Raw genomic sequence first — 19,760 nt, 5'->3', positions numbered from 1 at the left:
GCACTTTTTTCTAGTAGCTTTTGTATTTCCTAGGCCGCGGCCTCCCTCTGGCCAGGACATCTGGGAGCCTTGTAAGGGGGCTTGTTTATGAAGGGAATAGAATAGCCTCTGGATATTATTCGAAGCACCCAGCGATCTGTCGTGATGGACTCTCATTGGGCTAGGTGCATCGAAAAATACCTCCCGACTGCCTCCAGAGAGAAGCAGTCAGGTAACCCCTCTGGGTTGCTGGGCGGGTCACTCAGAAAAGGGTTCACATGACCTGAAGTTCTTCGGCCCCCTTCTGGGCCAGCATCCACCTTGTCCCCTGCTGCCTCTGGGGGAGAAGGAGTCCTGAGCGTTCCAGGACTGCCAAGTTTTCTGGAACCACAGCTTCTTTTGCCCTCGCTGGTTCCTGGAAAAGGACCTTTGAGGGTTAGAGAAATGGATCCCGACAACTGACATCATCTTCCCGTCTTTCTTGCTTTGGACAAGCGTATCACAGACAGTCTTCCCGAACAGGGTGGAAATGTTAAAAGGTGCGTTAGTGAAGGATGCCTTGAAGGGTTCCAAGAAGTCGCAAAGACAGAGCCAGGTGTGACGCCTTAAGGCAATGCCGGACCCGCTAGCCCTAGCGGCTCCCTCGGTGGCATGAGAGAGTAAATGCGTGGATGTATTGGACACAGAATTGAGAGTGGCCATATGAGCCGAGAAGATCCTTTTATCCTCGGTCGACATGGACTCCAGGGGAGACTCAGTGTACTCTTTCACAAGGTCCTGCTGCAGTCGAATTACGTGGGCTAAGTAAATCAGCTCCCTTATAGCAAAGGTGGCTGAAGCAAAAGTCCACTTTCCAAGATGGTCCATAGCCCTGGACTCCTTTGTCTGGGGGGGGGGGGTGGACTGAGGAACTTTCTTGGGCGAGTTCCTTTTTTGTGGTCGCTGCCACCACCGTGGCATCAACCGGGGAACCTTTGTTCCAAGCAGCTCTATCTGCCGGTGGACTCAATATTTTGTCGGCCCTTTTGGGTATAGGCTCCACAGTGTCTGGTTCCCTCCAAGCTCTGGTGGTGATAAGGTCCACCAGAGGGTCGGCCGGGGGGGACACCCAAGAGGTAGATGGGCCTGTGTCAAATGCCTCCATAAATACCGACTCATCAGAGGAAGGTTTTTGAGCGGACCCCCCCCCCCGGCGAAGGATTTCCATAATGTCTCCAAAGGGGACGTCTTTGGGGGGTGATTTGGGGGAACCTTCCTCTTCCTCCAAGTTGTTATCCTCGGTGAGGGACTCGGGGGAGTCCAAGTGCTTCCTTTTACACTGGCGTTTGTGAGGTACCTCCTCGGGTGGACTCTCCTGGGAGGGCTCACAAACGGTTTCATGCTCCTCCAAGGGAACTGTCTAGGGCGCAATAGACACAGGCTATCCCTGGGGGGACTGGATGATGGAAGACAAACCCAGCTGCGAGGGAGCAGGGATGGACCCCGAGGACAGAGTCATGGGTCTCAATCCTAAGTAGAGAACCCTTTCCACAACGTCGAATGCTGAGGGAGACCTGACCTCCCTGAAACTGGTAGCTGAGACCCTCAGATCCGACGAAGGGATCAGAGCCGAAGTTGGAACGGTCGGACCCGAAGAGATGGTATGCCCCGACCACAACGGAGCCGATGACACACTCATCCCCTCGGATCCAATGCCCAACTCCCAGCTCTGAGAGCTCGGATCCGAAAGCGGATCCAAAAGACTCGAGGGCATGGCCGGCATCAAGGCCGAAGGCACCGTCGGCACCAACCCCCTGACTCCGGGGATCCTCGGATCCATAGACTTCGATATCCAATGGTGGATCACAGAAGGAGCTATCATGGTGAAAAATGGAGCTGAACTCCCTGCACCAGGAGGGGGGGAGCCAGAGTACCCCCATCTGCAGTTGAGTTTATAGAAACCTTTGCATCATCTAATCCATGTCTGCTTCAGAGATGCTCCGAGTCGATCTGGAGGATGCCACTGACGCCGGCCGGGACAGCCGACGTGAAGACGACCTCGAGGGCAGACCAGCCTCCTCCTCCTCCAGCTCCAGAGAAAAACGTGGTAAACGGAGTTGAGTAGAGAATGGCCTAGTAACTTTTGCAGTAGACAAGATTACTTTAGCGAGAGGGGCCGTTGGATCCAACTCGGCCTGTCGCTTGCGGCCCCTCTCTCTATCTTTATCCTTATCCTTATCCAAATGTCTTTCTGTCTCCCTGTGTTTTTCTTTGACTTTCTTGGCCTCTCTCTCTCCCTGTGGTAAGGTGGGAGGGTGAGTCCTGGACATGGGAGACGGGCCAGAAGACTGAACATCCACAGCCATGGCTGGTGAGGAAGCAGCAGAAGAGGCAGAAGTTGATACTGTGGGTAGAAGACCTGCCAGAATCAACTTGTTCCTGCGATCCCGCAGGGCTCGGGGGTTGAAGACTGCACAGACCTTACAGCCGGAAGACAAATGGGCCACCCCCAAGCAAACTACACACAGTGTGTGACCATAGGCTGGAGACAGCTTGTGGCCACACTCTGTGCACTTAGAGAAAGTCACTTTCTGATATCTTAGTGACACACACACATGCACACACGACGGGAGGAAATGGGGGGTCTACACTAACCGAACGTTTTCAACTTTCAAGAAGAGACAAAAACAATAACTATCGTTGATAACAAATAATTACCTCAAAATTATCAAAAGGGGCACACACAGACCAAATTTCAAGAAAAAAACCCTGACACTTGCCTGGAGCTCAAGAATCGTGTGCTGGCGAAGCTGCAGCAAATGAGATCTGAGGATTGGAAGGAGGTTGCAGTGCAGTAGGGGTAGGGGAGCTGGCTTGGCTCAAATTGTTTGCCTATTGTCACATGAGTGGAGTGCATCCACCATCTCAAGTTGTTCTTGCAAGATTCCATTATCCTGATCAGATGAGACATAGGAAGCCCCCCGACATACAAGTCAGCAGATCTGGTACTGGGTCCAGGACCGAAGGCTTCTCCTGAAGGTGGGGCCACAGGAAGGGGAACCAAACTTGACAAGGCCAGTAAAGGGCAATGAGAATTTATCCTGCTTCCCGAGCTTTGAGCTTTCTGAATTACTCTGGGTAGGAGAGAGAAAGGCATATAGAAGTCCTGAGGGCCAATTATGAGCCACAGCATCTCTCGGTGTCTCCAGCGGAGGGGGAACTAGGGTAAAGTAGTTGCTGCACTTGGCATTCATGGGAGTGGCAAAGAGATCGCAGCAAGGCTGTCCCCATGTTTGGAAAATCATTTCTGCTACATTGTGATTGAGAGACCACTTGTGAGGCATTAGAATTGCTCTGCTCAGCTTGTCCGCTATCACGTTGGACTTCCCTGGAATGTGCATTGCAATTAGAAAGCACTGGGAAGAAACTGCCCATTGCCATACTCTTATGGCTTCTCAACACAGGGGGTAGGATCTGGTTCCCTCTTGCTTGTTTATGTTCCAAACCACAGACATATTGTCTGATTGAATCGCAATAGTCCCTAGAGGGAGAGAGTCTTGAAGTGCTTGCAATGCAAGAAGCACTGCTCTCACCTCTAGAACATTTATATGCAAGTGTGCCTCGTGATCTTGCCATGTACCTTGGACAGTTTTTCCTAGATAATGCCCCCCCCCCCCATCTGGGAAGTGTTCGTGGTCACTGTAGCTATTGGCTTGAAGTGGAACAAAGGGTCTGCCTATTGTCACATGAGTGGAGTGCATCCACCATCTCAAGTTGTTCTTGCAAGATTCCATTATCCTGATCAGATGAGACATTGGAAGCTCTTGAAGAGACCATTGGGAGAATAATAGCCATTGAAGTATCCTCATGTGCATTCTGGCAAGAGGAACTAGTGTAATCGTGGAGGCCATTGTTCCTAATAGGCGTAGAATTACTTTTGCTTTCACTTTGTCCATGGGAGGGATGTGAAGGATTTGATGTCGGAGAGCTACAATTCTTTTTGCTGGAAGATGTGCTATCACCAATGAAGTGTCTAGATCTGCACCTATGAATGTAATACATTGAGAGGGCAAAAAGGCAGATTTTTGCAAATTTACTATAATGCCCAAATGATTGCAGATATCTAATGTTAGATCCCTGGCTTGTTGGAGTAGATGCTTGGTGATGGCAGACAGGAGCCAGTCATCTAGATAAGGAAACACACGGAATCCTAGACGTCTCAGGTGAGCATTGACTACGGCCATACATTTGGTGAACACTCTGGGGGCTGTAGTGAGACCAAAGGGCAGAGCTCTGAACTGATAATGGCTGGCTTCCAGCTGGAAGCTTAAGTACCTTCTTGATGCCCTGTCCATTTTTATGTGGTAGTAAGCATCTTGAAGGTCTACTGAGCACATCCAATTGCCTTTCCCTAGAAAGGGAAGTATAGACTGCAGTGTCACCATTCGGAGCTTTAACCTTTTGACAGATTTGTTTAACTTGCTTAGGTCCAAAATGGGCCTCCAGTCCCCTGTTCTTTTTGGCACTAAAAAGAATCTTGAGTAAGTTCCGAATCCTATTTGGTCTGTGGGGACTTCTTGGATGACTCTTTTTTGGAGCAACTTTTGAACCTCTATAGTTGCTTGTTCCCTTAGATTGGGTGGAACATCCTGGAGTGTTTTGGTCTTTGGTACAGGTAAGCAAAGGGGGATGGCATATTCTCTGGATATTATGTTTAGTACCCATTTGTCATTTGTGATACAGGCTTCTGGGTACATCGATAAACATCCCCTGACTGCCTCCAGAGTAGAGCAGATGGGCCTCCTTTCAGGAGTGCTGATAAGGGCATCCATGAAAGGAATCACATTCAACCTGGTATTGCAGACCCCCTCTGCCTCTGGAGCAGCGTCTACCATTATTACCTCCCCCTCTGCCCCTAGGGAAGGTATCACCCTGTGCATCTTGGAAAAATCTCTGGGATCTTTTGAACCACATCTTTCCGTTCTTCTGACCTTTGGGATAAGGTCTTGAAGGTACGGAAAAACGTACTCCAAAGGCAGAGAGTTTTTCCTTCCTGTTCACATCAGGTTAGAGTGTATTTTACTTTGGGTCCAAAGAGTGAGGAGCCATCAAAAGGGGAGTTAGTAAAGGCAGACAAAGGGCTCTCCAAAAATTACACAAGCACATCAAGTAGTGCCTCCTTAGGGAAACTCGGAATCCGCTGCCCTTCTCGCTCCATCTGCTGCGTATGATATGAGCCTCATGAAGGAGGTGACAATGGAATTTAAGGTGGACAGCAGGGAGGAGACCTTCTCATTTACCCCCGCAGCTTCTGAACTTTGTAGAGTATCTCGTATTTCTTTTAGGAGATCTCTTTGTAGCCTCATAAAATGGGATAAATAATTCAGCGATTGCAAAGAAAAAGTCGCTGAAAAAAGATACGCCTCCCGTATCTGTCCATCGGTCTTGAATCTTTATTTGGAGGATGAACAGATGAGGAAGTCTCTGCAAGTTACTTTTTGGTGGCTGCTGCCACCACCATAGCATCTACAGGCACTCCCTTTGTTAAGACTTTTTTGCCCAGAGGAGCTGACAAAAATGTATTTTGCCTCGGAGGGACCGATTCCAAAGTATCAGGTGACTCCCATGCCTTTCGACTAACCAGATCCATTAGTTCATCGAGTGATGGACATCTTTTACGAGCATTTCTGACATTTTTTGAAACTAGAAGGCTTATGTTCTCTTTCTTTCTGTTCTTTAGACATTTTGACACCAACAAGGGAAGCCTATAGGCTATATCAAACGCAATAATATTTAAAGACTAATACTACTAAAAAAAATACAAGTGAGAAAGACCAGGGAAGAAAATTAGAACCTCTAACTTAAACGGCTCTGATTTTGAAACACAAACTATTAAACAGGACAAGCCCTCTAACTACTACGGGCATATAGCTCTCTAATTTAAAAGAGCTATGAAGACACAACAAACTACAACCACTACAGGGATACCAAGGCCTATAAAGCAATGGCAAAAGCCGTGCCTGAGGAAAAATTATCTCTATTGAGGTAAAAAACAGCAAAGAGAAGCCAACTAATACAATATATTGGTGATAGAACTATATCAGCAAAATTATTTAGTTTTGCCAAGAAATATAAGAAAAAGTTTCACAATTTAGCCACTGCCAAGATGAGCGGCAAACAAGATCTGGGGAATTGCACCACTGCGTTGTGGGATACCTTCTTGCCATGAGCCAAGTTTGAGATCTTCAGCGAAGTATTTGGCCAAGTTGGAGCCAAGGATCAGCTTCGAACCCATCATTGTAAGAATGAACATGAGAAAGGACAACATAACATCCTTGGTTATGATGTATACACTATGATCCATTCACATTGTTCACCAAAGCACTACATTTTCCATTCTCTTCCAGCTCACTGGTTTCCATTTATAGTAGCACAACCCACCCACAAGCACACACACATACACACACCCGCATGCAAAGCATCAACTCAGGTTCTGTATGCAGTCAGGCAAGTATGCTGTCCCTTTTGTTTTCTACAAGACATCAGCATTGCACTACAACATCCCTCAATTCCATTCTAATGTTTTAGAGTGTTCTTACCCCCCTACAGTGCTGCTGCCACCACCTTTTTAGATGTCCAGAATGAAAAAAATTTAACTATACTACAAGATTTTGCAATACAATACGTGATTATCAAATTTGAGAATCACTGTTGTAGAATCATAGGCATTCATATAATTTTACTTCATACTAATATTTTTTGTTTGCAGTATTACAGTCTTCTACATTATTTAAAAGAAACCAGGAAACATTTTTATTTGATACAATTTGAGGGCATTTTCCATTTTTAGGTATTTTAGGGAAAAGTTGCAAAGCCCAACAATGCCCTGCAAAAAATATGGTAGGTGGTAATCCTACCTATATAATGCATTTATAATTCTGACCACTCAGATGCCCACCCTGCAAATTTGTGCAAACACATTTCCAAGACTACAGATGCTGATGCTGATATAACAGATGCATACCCTGTCTTCACAAAGAGATGGCTATGTTTAGTTGGTTGTTTCATTTACCTGGAAAAAAACTATTTCCCTCAACAATCACAATGTGCTTTGGGACAAAATTTGATTGCTTGTTTGTTTCTTTCCCTTTCTGTTTTTTCCAAAGCAACATGTGTGGAATGATTGACTAATGCACATAAGCTACTTGAAAGAATTACTACAGTTTAGTTATAGCAGTCTTTAATTTATATTTTACCTTGTGAAGGGAACGCAGCATGGCAGACTCCAGCTCAACAAGCCACTTTTCAACTTGACCTCTTGCTTTAGATGTGGAAATGGTCTCAATGAGCTCCACAACTTCACCTTCACTACTTTTCATGTGAGTTATATCTAAAACATCTGTAAACTCCACTTTAGCAATACCTTCAAAACACTTTTTCAGGTGAGGCTGCACCCTGTGTAAAGAGAAAACAGATAATACATGGAATAAATTTAAGAGACTCCAAGTCATAAATGTTGTTTGTGTTACATTTACAGCTCATTATACTAATCTCTAACATATACCATCATGCGGTCTAATATACACAGCATGATTTAAAAAGTAAAACTCAATAAAACATTCTGCAGTAGATTATTAATGCTGGTATGGAATATTTTTGCCAAAGTATAAAAAAAAATTTAGATGTTTGTAAAAACTGCCAGCTGTCACATTTATAAAAGCTCTAAAGGAGTGTCCTTATTGCTTAGTTTGGGTCAGAATGCTAAAAATGTCTTATGCTATGCATTTAAAAAAATAAATATTGCTCATAACTTTTTTACATGCTTTTTACTTTTGTTTATTTATTTATTATTTGTTAACCGGGATAGTCTGACTGGGTGATGAGCCCATTTTCAGTAGAGTTCCAGGTAGAAAAGCTCCACAAAAAAGTTTACAAGATTTAGAGGAGGACAAAACAGAAATATGAGCATCATAAGAATTCTTACCTCATAGGGAAACATATTATAAACATCATAGGTATATTACTAAACACAGTAAGGAATTAGATTAAATATATTTAAAAGAAGATGATGGAAAGAGAAAGTAGAGAGTGGAGGTAAAACACTAAATAGAAACCATGAAAGGAGATGGTAGAGACCAGAACAGGAAGAAGTGAATGGACAGGAAAGGTGGAAAGAGAAGGATGAAGACGGATGGAGAAGTAAGGTAGAGGAGAAATGTTAGGTATGAAGAAGGAAAGGAGAGAGATAGGGCAGGGATAAAATAAAGTGCAAGTGTGTGAGAATAAGGAAACATATGGATGGAGAGGAAGAGAGTAAGTGGGTAAATAATAGAGGAAGCAGAGTGCTAAATAGGGGTTTGAAGAGATTAGCCAGGTCCTTTACATAGGCAGAGCCAATTGGTCATTAGGGACACCCTTAGTTGTTTTTTTAAAGTGTATTGGGTCATTGGTAGTTAATATGTTCTGGGGGTAGAATTCCATAATTTGGAAATGTAGTTGGAGAAAAGAGAGTCCCCTGCTTTGTTACTGCATTTGGTGACTTGTAAAGGATCTATTGGAGGAGTGAAGAGTACGAGTGTTCGTGTAAGGTAAAAGCATATTACGAAGGGCAGGGTTTTTTTCAGGTTGATGAACACGTCTGTGTGCATGGGAGAGCTGAGTGCAAGTTAAATAGTTTGGCAGTTCTAGCCTGTTTAATTGATGTAATGAAGAGCAGTACTGAGATCTGTAAGAGGAGTTAGTAGCAAATTTGGCTATTTTATTACAGCAGGTTTCAACCTTAGCCAGGGTAGTTTTACTAATGTTAGTGAAGATAGGGGAGGCATATAGTAGGGTGAGGAGAAGATGAGTTCTACCTATAGCTTGTCTTGAGTTGTTAGTTAGGAAAGGTTTGATTCTATATAATGATCCAAGCTTCATATGAGTCTTCGTAATGGAGTGAGAGAGATGGATGTCAAAGGACAAGTTATTATCTGCTAGAATGCCTGGCAATTTCAGAGTTACAGTTGTTATTATGGTGTTGTTAGAGGAACAGATATGGAAAGGTATGGGGGAACTTGTAAACAGCTGGGGTAGAATAACATTAGCTTAGTTTTAGAAGGGTTCGGAATCAGTTGTGAGTCAGATAACCATGCTTCATTAATATAAAGGATTGCTGAGTAATAATGACAAAATTGTTTAGGGAAGGAGCAGCACAGATGAGAGTAGAGTTATCTGCACACTGAATGACAGAGGCTAGCGAAGTGGAAGTATGTTGCCTATTTGTAAAGATGGAAAAAAGGAGCGGACCAGGAACTGAGCCTTGTAGAATTCCCATGTTAATAGGCAGTAAGGTAGAGAGTTTATGCTGCCATTTGACAGCTTGCTGCTGACCAGAAAGGCAACTATGAAACCAAGTTAGAGAGGAATTGGTGAGGTTAAGGCAGGATAATTCATCCAGATCTTTCTGATGGGAAACAGTGTCAAAAGCTTTGGATAGATCTAAAAATATAGAAGATACCAGCTTCCCATCATTTCTCTCTTAGTTTATGGTATTAATGAAACTGAGAAGGGCAGTTGTGGTAGTGTGATTTGGGGTTGAGTGTTAGACAAAAGGTTACTGGATAACAGAAACTTTAAAAGTTGGTTGTGGACAAACGTTTCTAATATTTTGGAAAGGGATGGTAAGATGGCAATGGTTCTACAATTAGTGAATTCAGTTGAGTTACCACCTTTGTGCAGAGGGATGATATAAGAAATTTTCTAGCTAGACAGAATGTAGTGTTCTGAGATAGAGTGATTGATAAGAATACTGACTGGATAGGTGATAGCACTGGTTGCAATTTTTAGAAATTCTGTAGGGAGGTTGCCTGCAGTCAAAATAGTAGGTTTGAGTTTGGAGAGTATTTTTTATAGTGTCTGTTGGAATGGGGTTAATAGAAAAGGAACTGCTGCTTTCATTAAAGGTATTTGGGATATGTGATGTAGTTGTATGGTTGGACTTAGAAAGTGAATGAATGGAAATGGTAAAAGAAAAAGTGTTGAATTGTGTAGCAATGTTATTACTATTGTTCAAAGTAGATGGGGAAGGGATTGATGAGTGCCCAGGTTGAAGAAGTTTGTGAATAGCAATCCAAAATTTGTTGGGATTACTGTTATGCTTTTTTGTAATATGAAATATTTTTTTATCAAGTTTGACTTGAGATTTGGCTTTATTGCAAAGTTGTTTGTATTGGTCTAAATTTTTGGGGGTTTTGGTGGAATGCCAGGTAGACCAGGTATTTGAGAAGATGTCTTATATATTTTGTTAACCAAGGAGAATAGTTAGAATTGAATCTTGTAGTTTTACAAGGTGCCAGCTTGTTTAGAATACATAGAAAAGTGGAAATGAAGTCCTGAATGGCAGCATCAAGAGGAAGAGCTTTGAGTGGAGACCAGTCACAGAGGTTTAATAGATTGATAAAAGTGTTATTGAAGTTCTTTTTGCTGTGAGTTTTATGGAAAAAGGTTTGTCTTTTGGTGGTGGTGGTGGTGGTGGTGGGGGTAATATGAAGTCTGACTAAATAGGTACGGAGATGATCAGTGAGAGTACTAGGGAGGCATCCTGACTGAAAAGCAAAGAGAGGTAGGTTTGTTTGTAAGGATCCAGTCTAAAATGGATTGTTTATTGGTAGTTTTGTCAGATCTAGTTGTGGATTAGATTAATTGTGAAAAACCATAAAGACTAATGAACTTAGAGGGATTATCAGAGTTACAGGAGTACCAGTCAGTGCTGAAGTCACCCATTACGATGGTTTCTTGCGAGAAGGTAAATGAAACTCAGTGGAGTATTTCCTCAATTCTGTTAGAATCATTGCCAGAAGGAATATAGATAGTGATTATATTTATGTTTTTATTGCTGTTAATTTTTAGCTTGGTAAACAGAATTTCAATATTAGTGAATTCAGGGATGCTTGGCTATATAAGCTCTAATTGTAGGTTTTGCTTGTATATTATGGCTACCCCTCTACGCTTTCTGATTTTCTGTCACAACAGTATATGTTAAAGCCTGGAGGTAGAAAGTCATTGCTCTTTATTTCAGATTTTAGCAAAGTTTCAGTGAGTATGGTGATATCAGGGGAGTAAAATTATAAGCATGCATAAAGATCATGGACTTTATTCAATATGCACCTTACATTCATATTCAGTAGAAAGACATTAGAGGATTTAGGGGAGATGTGCATAGCAGTGTTTGAGAGGCTGGTAGTAGGAACTGGTTGTTGATTAATAAGACTGGGGCCAGGGTTAGAGTGGATGTCTCTGCTCAGCTTTAGAAGTGATTTGTACCAAAATAAATCATTACTGAACTTAATTAGAAGTTTACGTCACCACAAACTGGAAACAGAACATCTCACCACCACACAAGGAAAGAAGCCAGTGATTATCTTTATATTTGATTAAAATTATAGTCCAGTCCAGTAGTAGATCCACAATGTAGTCCTACAAACCAGGTAAAAATAAGCACACACTGGATCCAATAAAATCTGGTTAGCAGCAAATACAAAACATAAAATGCACACTCCTCTAGCGCCTCGGCTCTTCAGCCTTTACAGAGTATATATCTACTTCATATATTCTATCTTTAAATAGCATGATTACAAACAATTAACCAATCATAAACTTAAATTAATTAAAGAAAACATTTCCAGTGACATTCTTGATTCATTCCATACGGAATTAAAGTGTTAAACTTCAGAATTAAAATAGATTCTAACTTCCAAAGTTGTCTTTTAATATCAAAGTCCTACATTTGTTGTACTTGCCCCAAAATTGTAGCTTGTAAGCCTTGTATATTTCCACTGTGACATTCTTTAAAATGTGATGCAACAGGACTTTTTTCTTTACCCTTCTTAACATCCCTAACATGTTCCTTCGACCTTTGTCTGAAACTTCTTTCACTTTCCCCTATGTATACCTTACCACAGGGACATTTCACACCATAAACTATTCCAGTACCGTCACAGGAAAATCTCCCTTTGCATGTAAAATACTTTTCATTAATTTTATAAAAACTTTTTACTACATGCTGGCAACAACTGCACTTTCCACAAGGGAAAGTACCTGTTGCACCTACCCCCAAACTCCTATGACTTACAGGCAGCTGAAACTTGCCATGCACCAAGAAATCTCTTATACTTCTACCTTTCGAATAAGAAAACATGGGATATTCATTTGCTCTTATATTAAGGGAATTTATTTTTTTCTAAGATACCCCAATGATATTTTACCAAATTTAGTAAAACTTCTGTAAACACTGTATATTTGATCACATAACATAATTTTTGTTTATCCTGTTGATGCACTCTGCCTTGCATGCTATACCTGCTTTTAGCATTATTTTGTTGTATTACCCTCCTTTTATTTTCTTCCACCACTGTTTCCTTGTAACTTCTAGTTACAAACACGTGTGCTGGTTTTTCTATTTCCTTCTCACACTCTTTTTTTATCACTGCATATTCTTTTTATTCTAAGAAATTCCCCATAGGGGATAGATTTAATAGTGTGTGTGTGCGTGTGAGGGGGGTGACAGCTTTCCCCATGCAGTACATGACCACTCCCTTCAAATTTTCTATGTAAACTTGTTTGTACTCTACCATTATTAATACCTTGCAAAGTTATATAAAGAAAGTTTACTTAACACCTGTCTGTATTCCATCAAACTTGATATTATGGGAATTTATCTGAATCTTTTGCACAAATGTATTAATTTCTTCCCAACCCCTTCACAAATTAATATTAAATCAACTATAAATCTATAATAACTTATGACATATTTACAAAAAAAATAATTACTATATACATATTTATTTTCAAACATGCCCATGAAAAGATTTGCCTACATGGGGGCAAAACCTGCCCCCATGGCTGTTCCACAAAGCTGCCTATAAAGTTCCCCATTGAACTCAAAGATGTTATTATTTAAACAAAAATGTATTAGTTCAATAATAAAATGTGTTTTAGGCACATCCTTATAAAAAATAATATTGCTTCTAAGCCATGTACATGTTCAATATTTGAATATAAACTGGTATCATCCATAACAATGAAAAACATGTCCTTCTCCCACTTTACATTTCTGATTTTACTTAAAAAAATCAAATTAATCTTTGATACAAGACCTTAGCTTCTCTGCTTCTTCTTTCAAGTAGGAATGTAAAAAAAGAGCTAAGTTATGTGTAAAATAACTGCATGCAGAGACTATGGGACTTCCTGGTGGATCCACTAAACTTTATGTATTTTAGGGACACAAAAGTAGTATGCCATAGTGTTATCTTTAACTGCAAATTTTTTATATACATCCTCTTGCGAGAAATATTTTAGTCTTAACCCCTTCATTAGCAGTTATTTGTATCTAATTACTGCTTCATGATAACATCCCAACCCAACCAAGGCATAAACTTTAACATTCTGTAAATGAGCATAACACATATTCAGATACTGATTATAATGAAGCACCACTAATTTACCCCCTTTATCTGATGGTTTAAACACCAATTTCCTATTTTCACTTAACGTAATAGACTTTTCCATTCTTCTTTACTTAAATTGTATTGAACTTCTTTCTTGTCTTCATATTTCAGTAGAAAGATGTTAGAGGATTTAGGGGAGATGTGTATAGCAGTGTTTGAGAGGGTGGTAGTAGGAACTGGTTGTTGATTAATAAGACTGGGACCAGGGTTAGAGTGGATGTCTCCGCTCAACTTTAGAAGTGACGTGTACCAAAATAAATCACTACTGAACTTAGTTAGGAGTTTATTGAGTATATAAAGTGAAGGTGATTTAGACAGAGGTAGAATGCAGTTGTATGGAAAGTAACTTATGTAGGTTGTGTTAGAGAGATTAGATGCAATACAATAGTTTATGTGGAGAGTTTGAAGTGAATGAGGGTCTGGTGTTGAAGGAGTTGATGCTGTGTAGGTTTTTTGATAAGATATAAGGTGACTGAAAAGTATGAGGAGGGTTAAGGTAATAGTATGAAAGTATATATTTTTTAAATGTGAAATGTGAGGAGAAGTAGCAATGGTAAGGATGGAGTAAGATGGTATGAGATAGAGAATGTAGAGGTAATGAAACAGATTGGATAGAAGGAAAAGATATAAAATCTGAAGGCAGAGAGGAAGTAGAAGTGACTGACAGAAGAATTAGATGTGAAAAGGAATTATAGAAATATAGTGAGATGAAAGTATAGAGATTCATGGAGGGGAAGAGTGATAGAAAGTGAGAAAAAAGGATATATGTATGAGAGAGAATGGATGTAGGTAAAGTAGCAGGCATAAAGTAAGAATGGAAGAAAAGAGAGGTAAAGGACAGCTAAGTTAAGAGGAGTACAGGAGAAGGGAGTTATGGTGTACTATAGGATGGAAGAAGAGCTGTTGCTGTTGAAAATTCGTTAAGAGGGTAGAGAAGTTTGTGAAGGGTGCAGTGGTGTATGATTGCTGAGTAGGTAATTTGTAGGAGTGGCTGGGTAGAGTTAAATGTGGGTATAGAGGGGGCAGGGTAGGGGAGCGGAGAGAGCCGAGCATAACAAGGGCAAATGGAGTAGGTTGAGCCAGGAGGCAGACAGTAACAACAAAAGCAATCAGAGACTCAAGATTTTGCAGGTAAAAGCATGGTTGCTATGAAGAAAACATAGCAAAGTAAATTAACATGAGGATACGGTGGGCAGGACTATAGGAAAAAAACAGTTCTAGTGGGCAAAAGATAGAAATCAAGTATTATTTATTTAGCAAGAAAGTCAACAGGCTGGGTGGGGAAGAGGGAGCAGAGTAAAAGGGAACAGTGCAAAAGTTCAGTTTGGTGGTGTATGAGCAGCCTAATAAATTACGATATTAACAGGAATATGCGTACAGGGTAATAAAAGATGCACTAATGGAATACCATTACTGGTTTGGTTTTCAGATCAACTCAGGAGCTGGAAATACAGCCGACAGTTTGCCATGTCTGATGTCAGAGTAATAAAAGATGTGGTATTGGAACGCTAGTAAAGGATTTGTTTGTAGATCAACTCAGGAGCTGGAAATACAGCTGACAGTTTGGCAGGACCAATGTCCGGGTAATAAAAGATGTGCTACTGGAATGCCGGTACGGGTTTGGTTTGCAGATCAACTCAGGAGCTGGAAATACAGCTGACAGTTTGGCAGGTCTAATGTCAGGGTAATAAAAGATGTGCAATTGGAATGCCAGTACTGGTTTGGTTTGCAGATCAACTCAGGAGCTGGAAATACAGCTGGCAGTTTGGCAGGTATGATGTCCTTTGAGTTGAATACCACAGATTAGAAATAAACAAATTAATTGCTACTACTACACACCACCAGGAGTACTGGAAGAAGCAGAAAACTGCAGGGACAAGAAACTGCCTGCTATGCCTATTGATTATCTGCTGCACATGCATGTCTTGAGATATTGCTTATTCGCACAGCACAAACTGCATACTGTCCAAATTAAAATTTGACTGGATGGAATGGTTATCCAGGCAGGCATGAAGGGGACTTCTATTTGTCTCTGCTGCTTATCAACCCACTCTTTCCCTAGGGTTGGGCAGGTCCCTACCAAGTAGCCTGATGGTCTAGCTTTACTACCCTACACCAGGGATATCTAGAGTTAGGAAAAGGACCCAAGTTTCCTACGCCAGAGATCTGCCACAAAGCCCTGCCATATGGAGTAACATCACAGATCATGCATATTTCAGGGGATATTTTTGATAACCTAAAGTCACTGCCTTATCAGCTGATGTGTGCATATGTGTCACTAGGAGGACCTGTAATACTTCCATTAGTGTGTGCATGCTTCTGCATATACAGAGCAGAAAATCCCATCACCAGTTTGACAAATTTAAGCTCATATTCCTGAGCTGTTTAGCTTTAGGGTTGGTCCATGCTACATTTCATTACAGAATACTGCTATTGGATTGACAAATTTTAACCAGATTGGACCTTGATACCAGTCCCAAAGGCATCAGAGATTTTTGTTTTACTTATTCTGTGTACATTTAAATGCATTTACAGATAATCTGTTAATTCTATTTATTGCACCAGAATTTTGTTCTTTTGCAGCAATTTTTACCTTTTTATTCCTAAAAAGAGTAGGAAATTTCTGGTGTCCAAGTTGTTATGCTTGCTCCAAGCTAAATCTAGAGTGTTTTATTTTCCTGGTGGGATTTGATTTTTAAGTGTAACATTAAAATTGGGTTGGAAAGTAGAATATGCTGCTCTGTTCCTTGCTATACACTGCTACTGGACTGACAAGTTCTAACCAGAGATGACTTTGCTACCAGTCCCAAAGATATCAGTGAATCATTTTTTATTTAATACAATTCTAGGTGTGTTTTTAAAGTGCATTTACTGCCAATATGTTTTTAAATGCTTTATTAACATTTCCCATTGATACACAGAAACAATAATAAATTGGATTACTACACTAATAATATTAAGAAATAACATAATACCAAAAGGACAACCCAGAACTATATAATTATGTACACTATTACTGTTAATATGTTAATAATAGTTATTGTGCCAAACTTTTTGTTCGTTCGGGACCTTTTTTTTGCTTTTTTTCCTAGTGAGAACAGGAAACTTCTGGTGTTTTGAATGCATTGCTTGATCCAGACTTAATTTATATTTGCTTTTCTGACTGGCTGCGACTTTTAAGCAAGACTTTTAAATCGTGTCCCACAGCAGGACCTGCTTCTCTATTTGGCTGGGCTGCTTTACACTGCATTTCCTTACTACAACTGCTACTGGACTGACCATTTCTAAATGGGATTTACTTTGCTGCACTATGCACAGAAGTGAAGTGTGTTGTACTGAGTAATTGCAAGTGGGTTGTTTTAAACTGTTTATATCTGCTTTTTCACAGTATAAATCTCACAGATGAGCTCAAAATATGTAAACCTGCCAGTGATGCACACAAGCCAAACACAAGTAAAAGTGAAGTAAAGCCAATAATAAGAAATATGAGAAGCACAAAACATTTTGCACAAGATGTGGCTATAAGGATGATCAAAAGGGATGCCCTAAGATTAATTAAGTATGTAGAAGCTAAGAAGATACTTTGCAAAACATGTAAAGTGAATGATCCATGCACATTTGAGAAAGACTGCATGCACTGAAGCAAAGTCATGAAAATGAGATGTATGTGGGAATGAAGTGTAATGCAGATATAGAACCCTTCCAGACAATAGTCAGAAATCAGAGCAGAGAAGCTCAAATTAAGATCAAAGTGCTTAGTTATTAGTGAAGAGTATAACCTAATGCCTGCTCAACCATTTGAAGCACTGAATATGACAGATGGTGCACTGAAGTCACTGATAGTAGAAAGTGCATATAAGATTAAAAAACAATACAAAATCTCAGTGTATATAATCAAAATACCAGGAAGACCTTCTTATTTATTTAGTTTACTGAAGTTGTCAAGAAATTAATGCTGATACAAACATTTAACATCAAGCCAGTGCAAAGCAATGTCTTTCAGCTTTTCCCAGTTAGGGGACACCACAGGGGATCACCGGTCCGCAGACTGATTGCCAGTGGTTTTTACAGTGCCGAGTTGCCAGTCCAGCCCCCAACCTTCACAGAAGGAACACACACGCACCTACCTGCATGTCTTTTAAAGCTCACTCAACTGCAGGGAGGACAAGCAGACTCCACACAGAAGGAACTCTAGCCGAGAATCGAACCAAATAACCTCTTGCTGTGAGGCAACAACACTAACCAATGCACCACCAGACCGAACATTTAACATTAAGCCAGTAAAAATGAAAATAACCCCAGTCCTCTTACTGTAAGTAAAATTATATTAAATTTTCAAATATCAAGCCCTCTATTAAAAAACAAGTCTTAAGATAATGGGAGTGAACCAGCATTGAGATACAGCTGGTTCTACAGGCAGTAATATAAATTTGGTGACTGTAACTTTAATGTGGAATATTTTTTCCAATTTTCACTTTGAAGTTCACAAAGATCTAATATTTAATAATCAAAATCAAGGGTGACATTAATTCCAGTGCATGGTATGAGAAGATATGCAGACGTAATTCACCAGGGATAAATAAGACCCAGACCCCTAAGGCCATAAAACATGACAACATTTTCTTAGCATTGTGGAAACCTATCTCATTCTCTCTGGTACCCAATAAGAAAAGTGAAAAATATCCTGCTGAATTGTTTTGTTTCTCAATGGTACAATCAGTTCATTATAAGAAAGACAGAATGTTCTTAGACCAGAAAAATCAGCTACATTTATCAGTTCAGAATTCCAGGAGTTAAGCAATTTGGACAGACAATCCAAACATGGAATCTGAAATTATCAGTTACTTTAGAAATTTACTTTCTTACCACTGTAAATTATATATGATGGATAGATACTAAATATATTAACACAATTTGAGAGAGGAGAGCAATTATTAATCTTCACCATAATATTGGCAAGCTTTGTATGAATGCAAACTACTGCTTAGACAGATTGTTCCTTAACCAGTACAAAATACACTTTGGCTGTCAACTGCCATGTATTTATTAAGTGCTTTCATCTCTAAATTATACAAGACTTCTACAGAACAGAAGTATTAAATAATCACATCTAGAAACTTCCATAGCATCACGTGAATCAATCATAATCATCCAAACCTTAAAAACACAGTATCTGTAATATTATATGCAATCTAATCAATATCTGTAATGCATATATTTTAGACCAATAAAAAAAACTTAATTTAAATATTTTAAACTATCAAATAATATATGTAAATATGTACTTATTTCTACTATAAAAACATAATACTCCACATTAGAAACAAATCTGGAAATTTAAAAATATTAAAAAAACTGTAATCTTCTTCTGACAATATATCTACAGATAATATTACCTCACAAGAAGCCTACATACAACCACAGTTTTGCTGATCTCATCTGTAATACACTCATAATTTATACAAAATTGTTGATAACAAGGGGGAGGGGTAGCACCCACTGGTAATTGTTAACAAAGTTCCCTATATTAAATTATATTTTCTCAATTACCACCACTAAGGTGGACTGGAACCTTTTCTAATACAAAGGATATCAATATTTTGATTTTTTTTACAATATTTTGCATGTTTACTTAATGCATTATTCATATCACCCTTTTTTTACACTATCACAATGTTCATATAGTCTCCCTTTTGGTTTTTCCCCACATAAGCAATACAGGTCAAACTACTTGCTTAGTAGACCACTCTCCTCGTATTACAATCATATCTGTCCCAACAGTGAATAATATGATCAAAAGATGATACTGTAACTCTGAATGTGTTGTTAATCAATTAGTTTACATGCCTCATGTTTACTGATATGTCCTCCTGGAAAAGTAAAAAAAAAATCTTTATTGTTCCTGTCAAAAATGTTTTTTATTTTTTACATTTGGTTCCCTCTTATATTTACACACACACACACACACACACACACACACACACACACACACACACACACACACACACACTTTGTTTGGTATCCTAAACATTTTTTGTAGGACCTGTTCCTGACATACCATTTTTCTTAACACAGTGTCCCAAGTATCATTTGAATTCAAAATTTCATATAACGCACAGAAAGACAGACTTCCAGGATGGCTGCAGACTGACCAGCAGCTTGATTTTGGCTATCCAACTGTGAAAAAAGAAACTGATGGAGAAAGGCCAGAAACTCTTAAGTTTTAGTAAATTCAGTTACTAGTTAGTAAGTACACTGCCTGGATGCCAGCAAAGAAGAAACTTCAAGAGCCTGAAAGAAAATCACTAGAAAAAG

General features: G+C 39.9%; 1 protein-coding gene across 1 annotated transcript in view; it reads right to left on the bottom strand.

Annotated features, from left to right (window-relative positions):
* DNAH7 (dynein axonemal heavy chain 7) overlaps positions 1–19,760 on the bottom strand; it is a 4,771,155-nt gene that overhangs the window by 2,848,902 nt on the left and 1,902,493 nt on the right. Inside the window, exon 17 of the mRNA XM_044073696.1 lies at positions 7,215–7,413. Coding sequence (XP_043929631.1) covers positions 7,215–7,413 — 199 coding nt within the window. The remainder of the gene's footprint in view (positions 1–7,214; positions 7,414–19,760) is intronic.

This window comes from Protopterus annectens, chromosome 6.part0 (genome assembly GCF_019279795.1).
Source record: "Protopterus annectens isolate FY-2018-M chromosome 6.part0, PAN1.0, whole genome shotgun sequence".
In the NCBI taxonomy this organism is placed as follows: Eukaryota; Metazoa; Chordata; order Ceratodontiformes; family Protopteridae; genus Protopterus; species Protopterus annectens.
The sequence above is the reverse complement of the archived record's forward strand: the minus strand, read 5'-3'. Positions and strand labels throughout refer to the sequence as shown.